Source organism: Helianthus annuus, chromosome 17 (genome assembly GCF_002127325.2).
Source record: "Helianthus annuus cultivar XRQ/B chromosome 17, HanXRQr2.0-SUNRISE, whole genome shotgun sequence".
In the NCBI taxonomy this organism is placed as follows: domain Eukaryota; kingdom Viridiplantae; phylum Streptophyta; class Magnoliopsida; order Asterales; family Asteraceae; genus Helianthus; species Helianthus annuus.
In genome coordinates, this window is record NC_035449.2 from 50,032,384 (window position 1) to 50,054,455 (window position 22,072).

Sequence of the window (22,072 nt, forward strand, 5' to 3'; positions counted from 1 at the left end):
AAACATAGCATTCTAGCCCTCAGTGATTAGACAATAAAATTGATAATCATCTGTTGTAGCTAAAAGATTCTCTAAAGGGGACACACCGCAAAGTCGAAATTGATATCTCTCTGCTGAACGGAAGTTCTGACCTGAGATCCCTCAATTCTCGCATTAAACCCCTAATTTATGTACAGACATCATTGTAGTACTCTTGCCTGTAAGACTGAATATTGAGATTCTGGATACGGGAGTATATTCAAGAGGTGGGACACATAAATCGAGCTAAGTTCCTAAAATATATAAAATGTATCCTGAATAGATTGAAAATTGTGTGAAAATTTAAGAGGACAACTATATCGTCAATCGAGGTGAATCGTTTAGAACTTAAAATGATTAAAGCTTAACGGTGCTAGTGATTCGTCATAAACTGATATGATCCTCTGACACGAACTCAAACAAAATTATTGTCTGTAAATATGTTTGTACATATTTCTTTACTGCTTTATATTTTCAGAAAAATACAAAAAGATTTTGATTTCCGTTTTATTTTCGACAACCGATGTCTGAGTGCTAAGTTTCAAGATCTAAGTATGCTAATCATGTTTCTGGAAATAAATCAAGTTCATTAGTTTGAAACTTGAAATTTTTAAAATTAAAATCAAAATTCAAAACAGTTTGTGATATCTCCAAGGTCATTAATTTGGACTTGGATGATCAATCGTGAAGGATTTGGAAGCTCATATTGTTAAAATCTTAAAAGAGTCAGTTTTTCGATTTGGATCCTTATATACTGCCAAATCTTTGAAGTATTTTGATAGGGGGAGAGAGAGTCAAGATAATCCTGGATATATTCATATTATTATATCTTAAAAATCAGGATCTTGATTTAGAAAGTTTAAAGAGCCAGATTACGATTTCTGGACAATTTCAAAACATTGTCACTTATAAACGTATGAGTGTTGCAGATGTTATTCCAGACTACGATCCCGACAGCTGAGTCTGAGGGGAAGTCTGAAGATGAGCTCAATTCCAACGGAAGCGTGTAAGGAGCTAGGTATCGTTTCGGGAAGAGCTTGTAACTGGAAAACCAGGTGTCGATCCCAAAAGCACGGAAGCTTGACGAAAGGGGGAGCCTGAAGAATTTATCGAAAAGGGGAGCTGAAGCTGAAGACAGATCCACCGGGATTCTATTCAAGCTAAAGAGAGAGAAAGAAAAGAAGCTACGAGTCTGAATGTTTGAGATTGACTACGGCAATATCCAAGGGGGAGTCTGTTGGTACATTAATGTCTATCGCCTCCGTCATCTCAGTTCATAGCAGAAACAGAAGAACTTTAGTGTTTACAATGTAATATCTTGTTACTAAAGGCAAGGTGGCATTATTGTAAATAAGGAAAGATTCCTTATTACCTTTGGCCTATAAATAGAAGCCTTAGGCTTTTAGTTAGGGACTTTTGCCATTTTTGATCTTTGGAGCTTAGAGGTTAGAGAGAGAAGCTAGAGAGAGAAAGTAGAGAGAGAAAGGCAAAAGGTGATTCACGGTTCTTGTATCTTTTCAGATCTATCAAAGAATCACGTTAATAGTACGTCTCGTGTGTTTCGGTTTTTGCTCGTACACGGATTCCGCACGTCGTACGAGTTCATACGCAATCGTTTCGGAGTCAAACCGGTCCTAACACAAAAGAAGTCACACGTCTCCGCATTCCCCCTATTTCATTTATGGCGATTACGTTATGTTCGACATTCCATGGTAATGTCAACTAACAAACGATTATCACGCGAAATTCCAGGTAAAGTCCTTAAATTTCTTTTGTTGAAATTTCGACTTTTTGCATATAGTGAGTAGATTTTTCCCACTTCTACTCCCCCTAATGGTCATTGCATCACAGAGATTTTCTTTCATAATAGCGAATACTCATTTGCTACATTCTTGACAAATTCATATGTTACACATGCGTTGTTTGTTATGCATGTGGCTTCACTCGAAATTGTTGTTTTATCAAAGCACAAATATCGTTTTGCTTTACTTGATCTTTGCCTTGTGATTGGAATGGCTGCATTATTGCAAAGCGTTGACTTTTTGATATCGAGTCAACGAACTAGTTGAAACTCTTTTCTTTTGAATACGTTACATGGTTTGTTCATTGTAACCATGTCGAAATCTCTTGTTAACACATGCATTCATCGTTGGAATGTGACTAAACCAAGTTCAATTGTTGAACTTGCTCGTAACATATATTCGATTCAAGATTCCATATGATGGATTGAGGCCATCATATTCGAAATAATCCCAACAAGCACTTTATTTGCTTTGAACCATCACATGCTTGTTTGGTCTTCGACTTCATTGTATCGTTTCCTTGATCACGATCACCTTGTGGTGACGTTCTCACAAATTTGAAGCTTGCGCTAATCTCGTTGCTCACATCATGTACGGATTTGATTATTTATTTATTTGTTTATTGATATTAAATCTGTTTGTTGATTTATCATGTTAAATCAGTCTTAATACAATTGTGTGTTAAGACAATGGTACACAAGTTCATGTCATATTTTGGTGTGCCTCTTAACGGTTCTTTCACCATCGAGCGAACATTTGTGATATTCATTGTTTTTCATCTTCGCTCGAAAATATTGTTTATTTGTTTCATTTTCAATCAAAAATCCTATGAGATTTGTTTGAACCGAATATTCATATCTACTTCGTTGAACCTTTCATCAGATTTCAAACATGGTGAACTTGTTCGATCACCGCTATTATTGAATTGTTTCAATCACTACGGCACCTTGTGGTGTCGGTATGAACTTGTAGCTTGGGCTAATCATGATTGAGCGTTTCATGGAAAACATAGGTGATACTTGTTCGATCACCGCTATTATTGAATTGTTTCATTCACTACGACACCTTGTGGCGTCGGTATAAACTTGTAGCTTGTGCTAATCACGATCAGTCGTTCATGCGAAACTATATGTGCTTTTCGTTTCACTCATCGTTTAAATGGTCTTAATGCAACTATTTATTAAGATGATGATACACCAGGTTCGGTTGTATTTCATTTTGGTGTATCCTTGCAACACGTTGATTTTATCTTACTCATTCAATGGTTCGGTAGTTGATAAATCGTTTTTATGATTCTACTTATTTGAGTTTGTTGAATTCGAGTTTCACTTATGCAACAACCAACGCTAGATTCCGTTGGTAGTAAATTCTATTGTTTCAAAAATTGATTTACGTATTGTGAACGCTCATTTGGAATTCTGTTGGTCGAAATTCCTCTTTTGTTGAACCCCGTAAACTTAGTCACATTGGTGATAGTATCACAACATCTCGTTCACTTGACATCGATTTCTGGAACAAACTCAGTTGAACCATTGGGTTCTTATTGATGCAACATGTCTTTACACTCACGCAATTCGAATAACTCTTGATTCGATTACGGGATCATTCACTTTGTTATTATTCGGACTTACCTTGGAACGTCATAACTCTAAGGAGATAACATAGACTAAATTTCGAGGACGAAATTTTTTTGCAACAGGGGGAGAATGTGACAACCGGTACTTAACGGCTTTTAATTACGTGATTAACAAAGGATTAAGGTGATAATAAATAGTGTTTAAGGCACAAATTAATTTGATTAGGCTTTTAGAATGCCTAGAGATGCCTGTCTGACTTCGCAGTGCGCGTATGTTAGTCTTCGGGAAATCTGCTGAGCGTTAAACAATAACGAACCGATACCAAATGAAATGCTGACAACACCGACAAATACGAAGTTTATACGTATAATTTATACATACGAATTTGGTTTCGCGAAATTATCATTCTTTCGAACGTCACAAAACGCAAACGTGAATGAAAAACACGACTGCAGGAACGCACTGACAACGAAACGAAAGCATCAGACACGTGTATTACCTACTAAACAACTGGCAGAGATCGCTATACATGTTTAACAACTGACAAGAGTCGTGCTACCTGTTCAACAACTAGTAGTAGTTGTGGTAACCTGCCCAACAATTAGTAGAGGCCGTGATGCATGTTCAACAATTAGTAGGGAATTATGTAACCTGTTTAACAACTGACGGAGTTCGTGATAATGACTAATTAAGAAATAAAGACAAACTGAATTTCGGGACGAAATTCTTTCAACAGAGGGAGAATGTGACAACCCGCAAATTCGGGCCAACATCTTTGCGCGCTCGAATCTCGCACACATCATGATCTTATGTTTTAGACTTAATTTTACTTTATATTGGTTCGCCATTAATATAGCAATGTCTATCTGGGTCAATTTTTTTTCATTAGATAATATTTATGGACTACCGGGTCACACACGAGTTATCCCGACACGCACAAACGTTGGTGATACTTGTCTAAACACTGGGGAAACCACTCCATAGTATTTTTATGTGTGTAGTGCTAAATGTATATATATATATATTTAGATATATATTTCTTATTATTATAAGTTTTCGACAAGTTAATTGTAAATCAGATTTGTGATATGCGGTTAGCGTGACCCGAATACAAAAGTATAAAAATATATTTTTATACACCTGGCAAACACATGTATGTATAGATATCTTTTTTTAAAGACCAATTTTAATTTCATTAGAAATGAATAACTAGTGGGTATATTTATACACTAGCTAGTTCTTTGTTCTATAAAATCTAGACCTATATATGACTATGACTAGAAATTGCTTCACAAAATTACCCCACATGCTTGTGAATTGTTGCATGGAAATATTATATTCAAACAACCATGCTTGGTCTTACAAAACAAGAAAGATTAAATACTTTTTTTTCTTTCTCTCCCTTTTCTTTCCTTTCGGCTTTACAGACCCAATCAACCACTTGGTTGATTTGAGAATCCATATGTGATAACAAACAAATATATAAGTGTAGTGTATGCTTAGAAAAAGAAACCACCCCAACCATCCTCACTCAAACTCTCCAACACACTAACTTGAACACTCTTTTTCTCTCTCGAATCTCTTGTGGGTTGAAAAACTCAAACATTATCACACCAAGCAAGGTCCTCCAAGCTCAAGTCCTTCATTCAAACTCTTGTTCTGCATCTCTAATCAATTGGTATGAACCCTTTTAAATCTATTTCTATGTAGATTATTTTTTTTTTCTTTTTGTACTAAACATTCACCCAAGTAGTGTTATTTGTCTAAACTAGAGAAAATATGAAACTAACACTTTAAGTAACTGGGTTTTCTTAAAATAATTGGTGATATACTAAACTTCGATGAGTGAATTTACAAGGATCTTGTGTTAGTATCTTATGTATTTTATGTGGAAGTTTCGTTAAAATAAACGAGTTCATGTTGTTAACCTTTGATCCAAGCATTATGTGTGTGGCTATATTTTTGACACAAGTATACATATATACTTTAAGTATGAACCGTATAGATAAATTTTTAGTGGATGGGTTCATGGCTCAGTACATGGGTTTATAATTTCACTAATAAAGAAAGTTGTGGAGAATAAACATATGTTTCTTGCAATTTTACAAGTATAGTTAATTTATGGTAAATTTGACAAGGACGTGAATAATATATAAAATCATATATTATTATTATAAAAATATGGATTTAAGGTCCTATAAACAATTGGGATGAAAACTATATATTTTTGTAAGTTTTATGTGGTTCACGAAAAAAAAAAAAAGGTATATATTTTGGAAGAATATATATTTTTAGTACAAGTTCGATGCTTCATACAAAAAAATAATAGTCTCTAATCGACTAGATCATATTTTCGAGAGGTTTGGTTCAAAATAAATATATATAAACATATATATACTAAATCATTCGGAAAACTAACTCGTTTCCACAACTTACTATTATCCCGATTATAAATGGGACCAAATAACCATAGATTGGTTATTCTAAGTCAAGATAAAACTAACTTAGAGTCGTTTAGTTAACGACTCGGTAGAGCTCGGACACGTAGTTTAGCTACGTTTAAATTAGAAAACTCATAAGTATTCCTTCGTAGGAATGTCATAGATGCATGCTAGCAAGTTCACATTCTTGGAAACAACATCACGGAATCACGCTAAGCTAGCATTGCACAGGAATGTCCAGGTGAGTTCATAACCCCCACTTTTTACTGTTTTTACATTTTTATAAATGTTTTCGGGGGTGGAAAGACATGCAAGTTTTTGCAAAAGTAAATAACTTTTCGATGAACGAAAACTCATATTTATAAACCGTGTTGCGAATGAATTTCAAGGAACTTAAATGGTTTACGAATGATTTCGATCAAACATGCCGGTTTTACAAATTTGATCCGCATATTACGAAACGTGCATGATTTTCTAATGGGTACGGGTGACACAGTCGAGGTGATTCGACACAGTCGAGGGGATTCGACACAGTCGAGGTTATTCGACACAGTCGAGGTGATTCACACAGTCGAGGTTATTTGACACAGTCGAGGTGATTCGACACAGTCGAGTGATTCACACAGTTGAGGTGATTCGACACAGTCGAGGTGATTCGACACAGTCGAGGGGATTCGACACAGTCGAGGTGATTCGACACCAAAAACCGTCTACACAGGTTGAGTACTTCCTATGTCGCCGCATACGTTAATGTCCTCGCGAAACATTAACGATCAACCTGTTCATAGACGCTTTACATACCCATTTACAACACTAAAACTTTCATGTATTCATAAGATTCATTTGATGGAAACTCACAAATACATAAATTACAAACTTTGGTAACGTTTTTCAAGTTATACCTAAGTAAGAGGAAGCGCTGATCCTGCTTACAAAGGTTCGTTTGGGCTCGGCCCATTCTCTCTCGTGCAATGCACAAACACTCTCATGGGCTAGACTCACAGTCCTCATATATCATGCCAAGAAAATGATTTTTCTATATTTTCTCAACAACTTTTAAACCGGTTATCAAAAAGATTTATTTTAAATCTTTTCAAAACAAACTATGAACTCGCTCAACTTTATGTTGACTTTTTCGCATGTTCTTTCTCAGGTTGCATTTTCAAAACTATGGAACGGTTGGAATAGGAGAACCCATGGGATTTCGAGTACTTAGCAGGCGTTCAATTTTTAGAAGTCTTAGCTTATTTGCTTCCGCTGTGCAATGAAGATACCGGTCCAGTCACGCCAGCTCTGATATTTCGGGGTGTGACATACACGTCGCTGCCTACCGTCCCCCGCCCACACCATCTGCCCTGTCAACTGATCTAACCACCGTCCCCCACCCACACCTGTCGTACGATATCACTCACCCTACTAGCATCTGTCAAAGCAACTAGTTGGTGGTTACTCATGGTGGGTCATCAACATCATAGTTTCGATCTTTCTCAAGATGAACATCAACCCTATCCATACGTTTCACCATTCTCACAAATGGCACTAAACAAATCTGGATCTTGCAATTGGACAGTGGCAAAGATCAGAATCGTGTTCTTGGGCCTGTCTTTGGTGGGCCCACCTCTGTACTGGCATCTTCTTGAAGGTTTCACCGTCGTTCGCTGGTCTTTCTCTGCTGCATCTTATCCTCCCTACAAGTGTAATTGTGATTCTCGCCCTGATATTTCGTGTCCTCATGGTGGGTTTATGTTAAATCATTTTTGGGTGTTAGTTATAGCATATAGGTATTATTGATTAGCCCTTGTTTTGTGAAAGTTATTATTCTTGATTTGATAACACTGCAATTTACAAATGTTTTTAAGGTTTTTACTATCTAGATCTCAGATATCCTTTAGTTGTATTTATTTACATGTTAATACTTTATTGGCCTCTGTTTCTGGGTTGGTTGGTGACTCATGGAGGTGGTGGGTGAAGGCTGTGTGGGTGGTGGTTTTGTGTTGGCATGGCAGGGGGTGGTGGTGTGAGCAGTGGCAGTGGAGGTCTGGTGTCGGTGGAAGTCTTGTGGGGTGGTGGCAGTGAAGGTGGGTGTTGTGGTGGTGATAAAGGTGAGGTGTTTTTTAAAGAGAGATAGAGAGATGAGAGTAAATTGACAAAATTACCCTCATGTGCAAGTCACATGACTAGATTTAACAAAAAAATCTAATTGTGTTAGCGTTAAAAGATAAAACATGCAACAAAATTCCCTATAAAGTGCAAAGCTTGTCAAAATTCGTTGAAAATGACACCACCTGAAAAATGGTGTTAAGATAAAAGATAAAACTTGTAATTTTTCCTTGTATTTTTGAACGCGAGTTCGAGTGACATGGGTCTGGTTAGGTGCGTAGGTCAGGTCTGTGAACCGGGTCACAAACCATTGATGATGTCAGCAACAACATTTACTGACATCATCAACAGCTAACAAGGTCAACAATGGTTCAGGTTAAACACTTGCCGGTTTAAGCCAACAATGGTTCTAGCCACAACAATTGTTGGTTCGAGCCATCAGTTGTCTCCTAACCAGCAAATTGGCCCGACCCACTTTCCATCAGTTGTTTATCAATAGCAGTTCTAGACCAGTTGTTCTATTGACCAACAGTTCCACACCAATCATTTTGAACCAGTTGTTTAGTTGTTTAAACTGAATAAAGGTCTTTAAAGCGCAATAAATTGTATTGAAGATGTTTAATGACATTTAATTTTTTTTGTTTAAACCTTGCATACATGTTTCATCTTCATTTCATGTGTAAATATGAAGTGTTCCTTAGTATCTAAACAGGGGCGGACCTACCTCTTTGGTAGGGGTAACCCCCGCTACCCCTTGGTCGGAAAAAATTTGGAAAAATTAGTGTAAATTTTGGAAAAATTTGACGTTTTTTCGATTTCGTTACGGCTTATTTATAACACGTTACCCCTTGGTCGGAATCCTAGATCCGCCACTGTATCTAAACACACCTTGAAACACATAGCGAAACAAAAAGCATTCCAACTCTCTCTATCTTATACGTATTCTTTCAGGTATATCTTTGGTTTTCATGGTCTTCTACGACAGGTGAACTGCTTAGACTGTTGTGTCATGGAAACAAACAAGTTCATCCGGAAAACTTGAAATTTGTTTTAAGCTCGTGTCTAACACGATCCTTATTCAATAACTTTTTTTGTTTAATTTTCTTTTCTTATTGTTTTTATGCTTATACTTTTTTTGTTTAGTTTTCTTTTCTTATTGTTTTCATGCTTATATAAGTTAATAATAGTTTTGTAATCAACATCTATGAAATGTACCTAATATCCTATTATGGGGATTGAACCCACTTCCTTTTTAGATAGAAGGGAACACCCATTACCCCAAAAATTAAAGCCCTTAATTAATAGGTTAATCATTAGTGGACATGAGCTAAATTTGTCTACCCAAAAAAGTATACCATCTACAATTAAAAAACAAAGAATAATGAGACTCGTACAAATAATATATGCATATGGATACTTTTCTTTAAGGGTTTAAGAATAGAAAAACACATAATTTATATTCTTATGAGGTGTCATAGAATGTATTGGTCGTCATTGAACTTGGACAAATAACAAACAGACAGATGACAGACAATTAGGAAAAAAAGAATATAACATTATCCGTTTAAAATCCACCTAGTGTAGCCAAATAGACAAGGGTTGCCACCGGAATAAACTTGCTAACTTCACATGTTAATATATTTACACTCACATACAAAAAAAGATTCTTTTGAATACGAGCTTTGCCCAATTGATTATTACAGCACTATAAGAGTTTTACAGCACTATAATAATTTTGAGACATATGACGTAAGTGTTTTTAACGGTCAAATTTCACAAATATTAATGATCTATTCAATATTTTAAATTAGAACCATTAGTTTTATTTTCGATAGAAAAAACTACATAAGATAAACAGACAATAAGTTGCGCCGCCCCCTTTTGAATAGTAAATCAAATTCTGCCGAAAATAAAATTTTGGCTCCTTAACGTGGAGAAATTGATGTGCACGACCCTCTGAACCTGTCCAAAAACCCAACAACTTTAGGAGCAGGGGAACCAAAGGTATCAAAGGTAAAGAGAATGAATACATGTTAATTCTGAGCACAAGCATTTTCATACTTAGCAGCTTTCCCTGATTCTGCCTTCAACACAACCCGAACAGCCACGAAACGGTTTTCCCTGAGCCCAATAAGGGGGTACTCCGGTAAGGTCCACACAAGCGTGCTTCCCTCCTGCCCAACAAAAAACAGGAACATCGGCCGACTACATAATGGACCTCCCTTCAATGGGTCTGTCAGAAAATTCACAGGGGCCTCCTTTTTTTACAGAGATTCCAGCCCGCTTAAACACATCACATAGGACATCTCTAACTCAGTCATGTCTGTATTTAAAACCCGATAGCTCCTTACAATAGACCACATACTCTCTACACATCACATAGGACATCTTTAACTCAGTCATGTCTGTATTTAAAACCCGATAGCTTCTTACAATAGACTAACTCTCTAAAGTTACCAACCAAACATTGCGGCAAATTGGGCAAAGCTCATCGACTGAAAACAAAAGGATTATTAACCAATATTTAAGAATGACTTTATATGGTCGATTTTTGACCGTTTCCTAACTTTTGGTCGATTTATGATATATGATAGATATTTGTCCAAAATTTTTATTTTTTTATTACAGATATTTTTTTTATGTGATTTGAGAACTTGCACGTGTAATGCGTGCCCAACAAACCCAGAAATTATGGGTGGATAAAATGATTTCATGTTTCTTCACTTGTAGTTGTATGTATAATATAAAAATCATCATCATATATATAATATACCACCATGATCTGCTTTTAATCCAACACTCACACTTCCCCTTTTTAACTAAAAAAAAATCTGATTTTTATAAACCCATTTTCTTGTTTCTTCACTGGTTGATTTACACCACTTGCCGATTGGTTATCTGTACACAATCTTTAGTTTCCTCCGATATTGATAATACCCAAGAACTCCCATTGTTTTCATCAAGATTCTCACTTTATTTTTTAAATATTATGTAGTGTGACATATTTCTGGGTATAAGTAGGTTTTGGGGGCTTGTTTTGTGGTGTAGATTGGAATAATACTTGAACTTTAGTCATGGATTTGAAAATGTTTTATACAAAATCAGTTTTTGTGTCAAATTTGATTGGTCCCATGTTGTCTTTCTCCACTTCCAACTGCAAGTTTGGTGCTCTTAAGGTTTACAAAGGTATCACTTTGCTGCAATTTTTATCTTGTGATGGGAAATTGAACTGGTGAATTGGGCATTGATTGTTGAAATGATTTGTTTTATAGGTAATTCTCAAGGGGGTGTTAGTTTTGTTGGGCAAGATGCATATGAGGTGGGAGATTGTTCATATAGATATGATGGGTCGGGCTCGAACCCGAGTTTGTTTACGGAAAAACGAGTTCTTGATGCATTTGATGATGAGTATGGTGGTGTTGTTGTGAATCCGGAGAAGCTACCGTTTGAGAGTAAAGTGTTTGCGTCTATCCTTCGGTCATCTGTTTCGGTTTGGAGGACAGAGGTGAAGTTTGTTCATATACTAATGCTAAATTGCTAATGTTTTGCTGATAGAACTTATTCCCAAATTACCCTTTTGTCCTAGGCAATTGATGTATTTCTTGATTCCAATTGCAGGGTAAGAAAGGAATTTGGCTAAAGTTGCCTGTAGAAAAATGTGATCTTGTTCCTATAGCAGTAAGGGTATAGCTTCTGCCTTTTATTAGTCTTGATGCTTAGATGTTCTTAGATTATAATTCTTATTTTTATTTTTAAATGGAATTAAACGAGCGATATATTTGTTATAGGAAGGGTTTCAATACCATCACGCGGAAACAGGATATGTTATGATGACATATTGGATTCCTAATGAACCGTGTATGCTTCCTGCCAATGCTTCCCATCAAGTAGGAGTCGGTGGTTTCGTGATCAATGACAAGAATGAGGTGTGTGTGTGTGTGTATATATATATTACATGTAAAGTGACATGCTAATCATGAATTTGTATAAGTTTTTACAAGAAAAAATTTCGGATGCAGGTTCTTGTGGTTCAAGAGAAACATTGTGCACCCGAGCTTGTCGGGCTTTGGAAGCTACCAACGGGCTTCATTCTTGAGGTGCGCATTGTTATAAGTTATAACTAATCTGATTTAATTTCTACACAACCCATATAACATTTTTATAAAACTTTTGATTTGGTGTTGACCAGTCGGAGGAGATTTTCACAGGAGCTATAAGAGAAGTGAAAGAGGAAACTGGGGTAAGAATCCGTGATTAACTATGATGTATCGCACTATCAGTTGAATCGAAGTCTAACGTTTTTCGCTGCATATTGTTTTTCAGATTGATACCGAATTCTTGGAAGTTATAGCTTTTAGGCACGCGCACAATGTGGCTTTTGAAAAATCGGACTTGTTCTTCATCTGCATGTTGAGACCAGTTTCAAGTGAGATCAAGACCGATGATCTTGAAGTTCAAGCAGCCAAGGTAAAACGGTAGATCTTGTCTAGAGGTGTTGATTTTTGACACGACACGAAAATAGTCAGGTTTCGGCTATCATATCTAACACGTTTAATAAACGGGTCGTATTTGGGTTGACATATTTAATTATACACGTCGACCCGCCAAGCCTTTTAACATGTTTACAACTTGATTACCACATGTCACTCGTTCAAATATATGGGTCGTGTTTGGGTTACATGATTTTAAATGTGCCTAGGTTAGGGCTGGCGTCTTTGACACGAATAAATACACGAATCATATTCAGGTTCAACTATTCAAAGCAACACGAATTGATAGTTTGATACCCCGAATTTTGTCTCATGAATAAAATATCTGCACAAGCAGACACCAGAATCAAATATCTAATATAAATTTTTTATGCGTAGTGGATGGCGTTGACTGAGTTTGTTGAACAACCGTTAATCAAAGGAGACAACATGTTCAAGAAGATCATAGACATGTGCATTGCTAGGATTGGGAAGCGCTACTGTGGATTAGCTGTTCATAAAGTCGTTTCCAAGTTTGACAACAGACTATCTTCCTTGTATTATAACGTTGTTGACGATCAAAAGTTTGATGGTTGTTTGCATGATTCTTGCTCAACTTGATTCAATGTATTCAAAGATATATACACATGTTTTATCTGTATGTGTTTACATACTAGAAAGAGACTTGGGCATGACATGTATATTCAGCCATAAATGTATAGATGATCAATACAGTATGTATATATTTGTATCTATATCTTAATATCCCTTGCAGATTGAATTTCTTTCATTCAGTGAAGGCCTGAATATCTTTGTAGGAAAATGTCACGAGTTTAAATCAACTTTTTGGTTTTTTCTGGTTCGTTATCAATGACACATCCTTATCAAAATTTGAAACAAAAAAGAAAAACCGACAATGAGAAAGAAGATGAAAGTAATTAAAAAGACAGCAGTTTGTCGTTGATATGTTTAATTATGTAAAAGACATCAACTCTAACATGTTCATTTGAAAGGGGAAAACGATTGTAAATAGGTTATAATCAAGTTGTATACGAGATACTGGATCATAAACAGGGTGGCATGTAGGTCAAACAAGTTAGTGAGGATTAACATGTTCATCATTAACTTTAGTACACCCCAAAACAACATTGTTTAACAAACCAACCCTAACTGAAGTTAGACTAACGGATCAATCTAAAACCGAAATGTTTTCATGTCAGTTTTATGTCCTGTCCAAAGACAACCCCTAAATGATTATGATGTGAATTTATTTTTCTTTTTAAATATCATACAATTTTGTAAAGAATGATATATTTTCTAGTTTCAACTAGTATATATATGATCTAGTGTGTCATGTGTGGTCATCTGAATTTTGTATGTGTGATTTTTGGTCTTGCTTAACAGAGTACGAACTTATAACAAAAAATACCAACAAAAAAAAAAGAAGAAAAAGAAATCATTATGTGGTTTTTGTTTTACACATGAACAAGAATATGTACGCAATACTTGACATCTCTTTGAACCTAATCAGTTTTCGGGGCGAACCCCTAAGCAATGGGGTTTCCAAGGAGGCCCAGGGTCCAAGAGGCGACAACCACTAGCATGGTTGCTTTAAATTAAAATAGAATTAACTGCTTGATGACAGTTTTTCACAGTCTCCAATTCTAATTCGAAACAGGCCCTTTAGTTATTTCATTTTGATTCACGAAGTATGGTTGCTTTATTTCCATTTTTGGCAACACTCTGTCTCCAAACTATGGAAACATGCCTTAAACAAAAAGAAACCAATTAAATACTTACAATTTCAAAATTCAAAGTACCTCCGATTGATAATCAACTAGTTTGGTGTTAGATATTTTAGTCTAATCGGGATTGACTTAGTGATCAAAGTGAATAATAATACACATCAAGCAAGTTAGGAGGTACGGAATTGACTTGGTTTTGATTAAAAATTTTCCTGACAAAATTTTCGCAGACACACACATACCTTGGTTCAATTTCTCGAAAATCAGAGTTGTATCCGATTAAATTATTCGGGTGAACCACCGAAATAATTTGATCCGAGAGTGATTACACGTCTCTCTGATCATCCGGTTTTCTAAAATTCCCCAACATTTGGCTCAATCGCGAATTTTGTTTAATAATTCAAAGTACTCCTAAGAGGTTGATGTTCGTTGCAACTACCGGGAACTCCGATGCTCTGCCTAATATGTCTACGTCCGATGAGGTTTCGGCAACTACTGAGAAGCATATCTGGAATTACTTCATCAGACCACTTGCGATTGGGTGTTCAATCTGTTATATATCTATCAATCATATATTAACAGTATTCCCAAATTTGTAACCCTAACTAGATGTTTCTTTGAATAGCTTTGTTTTTGCAAATTTCATCAACATAATTTCACATTTTGTCTTCATTTGCCTAACTTTGCTGGGATTGTAGATTTAGCGATTTATGTATGTTATCTACTTGATCATTCCGTTAAGTTTTAGAATTAAGGTTTCGTATGTTTGATTTATGGTTCTATACTAGATGGTATTAAAATGTTATGCATGGGTTAAAGCATGGTTGCTATCTTTCCTTTTTTTGCAACAATTTGTCTCCAATTATATACTTACATTTTCAAAAATCAAAATCAATTATATACTTACATTTTCAAAATTCAAAATCACTCCAATTGATTCAACTAGTTTATTTCAATTGAGACTTTTGTTTAATACTTTTTATCCGTGTTTTAAAAACCAGAACCAGAGGTTTGGATGGTCTAGTTCACCCGGTTTGAATCGAAACGGCTGGTTGGACTGAGAACTAGCGGTGGGACTGGAAAATCAGGGGTTGAACGAGATTTTTTCGGGGTTGAACCAGATTTTGATTAAAATTTTTCAATTTTACCATATCTATATTTAAAATATTTACGGCATCACCCAATTCTTACATCCGGCCCGACCGGCCAAACCAGTGGACTGGTAACAAGACTGGTTCGACATCCGGTCTGGTCCTAAAAATTGTTTTTTTATATGAAAATTACTTGTTATATTTTCATTTGATTACTTTATATTCCTCTCCTTTTTGGATTCATAATTATTTACTCAACGGTTTACAAGCGAACTTGACTCGTTAGAAACTTCTCTAGCTCTGCAATTTAACAAGCACACGGTTTACAAGCGAACTTTGCGGCGAAGTCGAAAACGATGAACCTTCGGCTAACATACTCCGGTGGTTACCGGTACCTGTGCGTGTGTCTCTTTGATTAGCTTTGTTTTATGAAGTATGTTGGTGTGAATATAAATATTAATAAGTTTTAGCCGGTTTTTGTACGAAATAAAGTCTTAAATTTGTAAACACGATACGATACCATCACTTAAAACAATATGTAAGAGCAAATGCACCCATCGCTGGCATATTATAGTGATGACAAGATACGGAGATCGTCAAAGGATACAACGCTTTTAGTACCGAAATGTTGTTGACGTCTAGTAAAATCCATAAAAGAGGTTTTTGTAGACTTTTGTGGTTTTCTAAAAAGTCATAAAAGTAAATAAATAAAGATAGATGTTTTTGAAAACAATTTTAAAAAGTGTCACTTTGGCTTTTAACTCCTCTTAATGTTACGGTTAACTTAAACAATTATGGACTTCCAAAAGATTGCGGATGAAAATAGAAATGGCTCCTATTAAGGTGTCAAAATCATACGCCTCTTCGGAAAGTTGTTCCGAGTACTCTGCGAAACAACCACCTAAAGTCATTCTTTGAGGAATGTAGAAGTTGTGTGTGTTAATGCTATAAAGTCGTAGGACCTCATTTTATGGCATCGTTAAACCTCAACAATGTTGGAAAGAAGTAGCAAGGCAACCATCCATAATTTCGTAATCAAACCCACAACAATGAACATAATTACTGCGGAACTCCGAACTCCTTCGACGCGATACTTACCCATTGTTAGGGTTTAGTTTTATGTAAAACCTACTCATAAAGGGTCTAGTCCACCAACCACTATGGACCTCCTGATTTGGTGCTATCTCCTCAAGAGTAATGGAGATGAAAAAAGACCAAGTCCTCAACGCTTAGATTTTGCCCCCGAGTTGAGGCAAGAATTACCAAACCCGAAGTCCAAACCACAACCTCTACCCCCTTTTCAAGCAATTAACATCCTATTTACTACATAGGCATAGAAAACATGAATGTTTGACTCAACGAAACACAAAGTTAATGCTATGTTTTTAAAAGTTCAAAAAGTTCATTTTCAATATGTTGATAAGTTACTTAAAGTCATTTACACACACCTTAAGGTTATCCATAATCTTTTTAGTTAACTACCATCAAGGGTTTGTTAACGAAAAAGATTACAAGTTTTGTCCTTTATGTTTGTACCAAATTGCAGGCGGTGTCCTTTGCCTTTAAATTTGACGAGTTTTGTCCTTAACGTTTCAAAATCTTGCACGTTATGTCCTTTAGCACTAACTCAGTCAGATTTTTTTTGTTAAATATGGTCATATGACTTGCACATGAGGGCATCTGTGTCATTTTATCTTTCAGGGGCTATTTTGCAATGAATTATTATTTAAGGACTATTTGTAAAACACTACAAAAAAAGAAAGAAAGAAATATAAAATCTATCCCTCATCTCTCTCTCTTCTCTCTCTCCTCTCTCTCTCATCACTTCTCCCCTATCAAGTAACAATCAGATTTTTCAATATTCAAAAAAAATCCCCGCCCAACCAACACCATCACCCGTCACTCCACGACAGTTCTTTATTTGGGGCTATTTTGAGGAAAATGAATAGTATAAACGATGAAGGGTTGATTGGCGTGTCAAAGTATTGCGCTAATTTTCAAGAGTTGGTGCTGATTGGTGTTGATTGTACTCGTGTTTGTTTTTGCTTTGCAGGCCCTTGGATGTTTTTTTTTTTCCAATTTGGCGTGGGTGTTATATACCTCAACGTTTGTGAAAGACATCTAGGAGATGTTTCAAGGTTTTTATTTATATAATTTTTATTATAATTGTGACCCATGTCCTATAAAGCTTGACTTGATTCAAGGTTTTTTTTCAAACCGATATCGAATAGCTTATAAGTGGCTCGACTTGATTATAGCTTCAACTAGAATTATAAGATAATGCGTTTAATCTTTCAAGTACGACTCACTTTGTCAAAAAGAAAAATAGAAGTATTTAAAAACACATTTGATTTGCAATAAAATGTTAAAATTTCTTGAACATGACAAATAGAATATGTGAAATTGTGAATTGGTTGATGGGTTGAAACGAGAATGTGAAAAGCTATGGAATTTGGTTCAAATTTGAAAGGTATATTGAGGTCAAGAAGTGAAGAATGAAGATGCTTCAAGAACTATTTCATTAGCATATTTCTCTCTCTCTATCCACTATTCATTCCCCTAATTCTTGGCCAAATCTTTGGCATGAAGCAATACATATTACATATATGACGTTCTTACATATTAGATTTCTCTAGATGATATAATAAATATTAAAACTATATATCATTCTTCTTATTAATTCAATAAATACAGATTTAATTTTCTCAAAGGTATGAACAGAATTTAATTGAAAGATTCCCACCAAATATTCAACACGGTGATCATCTTAGACAAAAAGGATGAACAAACACCACAGCTTGGTCGGTCGGGTAAAAGAGCCAAGTAGACAAAAAGGATAAACTTGTCATTAAAAATATCTAACGCAGGTCTGTTACAAAATAACAACTACTGATCTCAACTCAAACAAACACTTTTATATTTTGACGTGTTAGTTTTGACAAAACATAATTCACTAATTACGTAAATATGCATATACGAACAAATTAATCCAATTTGACTATACGGTATGAACATGATCTCTGGTAACTAGTTTGAATCTCAAAATAAGTTCTAATGAAGTTTCAAGCTTTATTTCCATCCACCACCGCGCAAGTAGGTGTAGGTTTCCCACCTTCTCATCTTTAGCCATCATGTTTGCCTGCCATCAGAGTCTACCACTTGACTAAGTTAACAAGTTCTAGTCCTTGAACTTAATACCAGTTTTACAAAATATTACACTTTGTCAAGGGATGCTTAAAAAAACTTGAAACTGAAAACATTGGTTGGAGCCCTTCAGTTGTTGAAGGGTCTCTCCAAAAATAGGCGTATGCCACTTTGATGCAGCGAATACACGGTATTCTTTAGTAAAAGGCGAAAGAATAGTTCGCTTTGTATTCACTGCGTGGCTGCGTGCCTTTCAAACATCACATCTGCTTGCTTTAAATACTGGATTTCATATGAATGATCTCTCTATTCTGCCGATGTGGGACAAATACCAAATACTATTTTTCCCGATTTGCAAGCCTCCAGGCCCTTAACCAATTCATCCTCTATGCACTCTAATTCTAGCATGGTTTGGGAGGCAAAGAAAATTACTTCTTAACACTAAGTGATTGCTATGATAACTGGTTGAATTCCATTATTTACTTATCCTACAACACCTGTAACCATTCTACTCTCAAAATGCCTACTCATAAACTATGAATAGATTCTACATAGCTTTAGAATATTGAAGTTATGATGAAGAATACCTCCTTAAAATAAGATCATGGCTGCTGCTTCACTGGTAGTTGGTCATTTTGTTCCCCATGATGACAAGATAGTCAACCAAAATCGAAATTCATGCGTCCAGTAACCACAAAATCAAAAGTGTAAGATTAAATATATTTATTTTATATTTAATCTAGTAGCCATTATAATCATTTACATTATATGGATCAAAATATATAACAATCCTATTAAATAATTAGTTGGTAATTGTTGATGGGCCTAATTACCCTTATTAACTAATTAGGGTTTCCTCCTGGGTGCATATATAAAGAGAATAATGTGGAGGTTAAAGGGTTAGACAATTACACAAACCTCAATAACACATAACATCAATCTCGCCTCCCTCTCCCAACCGAACACCCTTATTCGGTTTCTCTTACCACCATCATTAGATTGCACCCTAAGGAGGAACCAGACCAATCTGACAACTATGTCAAACACTGTTGCTACATCTCCATCTGGATTCTCTGCTGGCTTGTGCTGATGCAATCAGGTATGTTTTCATGTTTTCCATTATGTCTAAACAGAACTGATCCAACAAAAAGTTGTGTCGGTTTGGTTACTCGACAATGGGTTATTAATATCACATGTATACGTTCATTTTTCACACCTATTGCTTTCTCTAAGCAGTCCCTGTGGGAAAATCCCCAAATCAATTAAGTAACAGACGAACTAGACTGCACTATATAGACGGTTCACATCATGTTTTATGAACATAGTGATTGATTTGCAAGCTTTCATATGGGTTCAAAACTCTTCAGCAAAAAGAGTTAAAAACATTTTTAACTTGAAAAAAAGAAACAAAAAACATGTGAACCCTCCTCTAACAACACCAACACACTACAGCCTAAATTTTTTCTATTTACTTGATTTTGTTTACCAGATATTTATCATAAAATTAAGAGTTTCTTAAAAATTAAAAAAAACTTAAACTGAAAACATTGGTTGGAGCCCTTCTATAAAAACAGAGACTCTCCAAAAATAAGCGTATGCCACTTTGGGCAGCGAGCACACGGTATTCTTTAGTAAAAGGCGAAAGAATAGTTCGCTTTGTGCTCACTGCATGGCTGCATGCTTTTCAATTTCCCACTGCTTGCCTTGAATAGAGGATTTCATTCCTATAACTTCTCTATTCTGCCGATGTGGGATGGACTTCAGATATCCCCTTTACCAGTATTGTTCCCAAAATCTTTTCTACTCAATAATTGCCGGTTTTGTTGGAACTGATTCCCGACTGAGTGCCGAATTTTTTTTCCAAAGCCAGGGTATCAATTAAGGTTTACCGAAAACCCTGACATGATACTACGGCTTAAAATTGGACGATATGCAAAGATACACTCGGTTGTGTTGACTTTCCGATAATTGATAATTGTTACTTGACATTTTCATTTCACTGGACTATTAATACACTTATGCATTAGTATTCAATGACCCAATTAAAGACTTAATGACCATCTGATTTATTAAAACCTTGTTGTGTCAGGTTTTAGACATACAATAGATGTAAATATGAACCCTCTTGATCATACATTCCACATATTTTGGCTTTATGAACAAATAGTATCTTTTTTTAACTTATGCCATTAAAATACTGACCACCAGATGGGTATACAACTAGTTTTTTTAAGGTGGAAGGAAAATAGATGTACTCTCGCAATAATATGAAAGCGTGGGAACTTTAGACATATTCGATTGATTCAAAGAAGGAAGAAAAGAGAATCAATAATGTTGGAATTGATTCAAAGATCTATTTCTAGATATATTTGAAGTGTACCTCTCAATAGACATGTGATCTTGAAAGTAATGTATATAGTAAATTAATCGGATGCCCCTGTAATATGGCCATATTTCAAGTCAGCCAGGCCGACCCTAGGCATGGGAGAGGTGGGCGACCGCCCAGGGCCGATTCTCCATTCGAGTCTGAAATTAAAAAAAACAGTTATAAATTTGGTCATTAATTATCCTGCATCCCCCATGTTCGGAAGCTACATGGTGATGATTAATTGATTATAAGCCATACTATTCAGTAATTATACCGCCCGATTCCCAAATACCTATCCGGTAGTCAAAAACGTAAAAAAAGGAAAATAGAGGAAGAGTTAAAGTATCAAGCGCAGGATATACATAAGTTTTATTCCAATAACAACCTCAGATTTTACGCTCTATTTTTTCAACTCACCCCGTGCCCCCGAAATGCTTAGGGATTCTCGGCGACCGCCATGCCGCTTTGCTCCTCCTTTTCTAAAACTACACATATGCTCCTTATGATTCACACAATCTTAACGCTTACAACAACATAACACCAAAAACTAATTTTCATCCACTCCATGCACCACCACAAGGAGCATCCTAGTAATTATGTGATGTAATTATATATTATAGGGTAGGAGTTGGGTACAAAGTTCAAATTTCCTAAAATTGAAAAAGTCATAAAACACCATAATGTCAACAATAAAACACACCTAAAACATCATATATATGCGTTTTGTTTTGTGTTTTGGATGATAAGGCTCTGATTATCCAATGACTAACATTATGTTTTTTATGTTGATTATCATTTTGTGTTTTATATTCATAGTTCTACGATGGCGTGTTCGAAGTTTTTTATGGATTGCTAAGGTTTGAATATAGTGTTTTAGTAATTTTTCACTCTGTTATATGTGAGTTTTAGGTGTGTTTTAGGGCTGAAATTATGGTGTTTTATAACTTTGTACATTTTTTACGAGATTTGGCCTTTGTATCCGAACCCCACCTATATATATATATATATATATATATATATATATATATATATATATATATATATATACACACCCCATTATATTTATATAAATAATAAACTCATCTAACCTTGATGTATGAACCTTGATGTATGAACCTTGATCTTGTCGTAGTTTATTAAATGAGTTTCAATATGGACTTGGGCGTGGGCTTAAGCTTGAATTGATTTAAGTTCTTTTTTTTTCAAACTAATATCGAATAGCTTATAAGTGGCTCAATTTGAGTATACCTACAACGAGAATTGCTAGATAATGCATTTATTCTTTCTTGTACCTCTTCCCCTCGACTCGCTTTGTCA

At 35.5% G+C, this 22,072-nt stretch overlaps 1 protein-coding gene and 2 non-coding genes across 3 annotated transcripts; 1 reads left to right on the forward strand and 2 right to left on the reverse strand.

Annotated features, from left to right (window-relative positions):
* Nucleotides 1-10,669: 10,669 nt before the first annotated feature.
* Nucleotides 10,670-13,175, forward strand: LOC110921535 (nudix hydrolase 8). Its single transcript, XM_022165870.2, has 8 exons — nucleotides 10,670-11,124; nucleotides 11,211-11,443; nucleotides 11,557-11,622; nucleotides 11,727-11,864; nucleotides 11,958-12,035; nucleotides 12,128-12,178; nucleotides 12,262-12,405; nucleotides 12,807-13,175. The coding sequence occupies exons 1-8, from the start codon at nucleotides 11,013-11,015 to the stop codon at nucleotides 13,026-13,028; spliced, it is 1,044 nt and encodes a 347-aa protein (XP_022021562.1). The 5' UTR covers nucleotides 10,670-11,012; the 3' UTR covers nucleotides 13,029-13,175.
* Nucleotides 13,176-18,511: 5,336 nt separating this feature from the next.
* Nucleotides 18,512-18,631, reverse strand: LOC118489535. Its single transcript, XR_004887556.1, has one exon. It is a non-coding gene; the product is annotated as a U5 spliceosomal RNA (small nuclear RNA).
* A 1,315-nt stretch (nucleotides 18,632-19,946) lies between these two features.
* Nucleotides 19,947-20,062, reverse strand: LOC118489524. The gene has a single exon (XR_004887544.1). It is a non-coding gene; the product is annotated as a U5 spliceosomal RNA (small nuclear RNA).
* Between the last annotated feature and the right edge of the window lie 2,010 nt (nucleotides 20,063-22,072).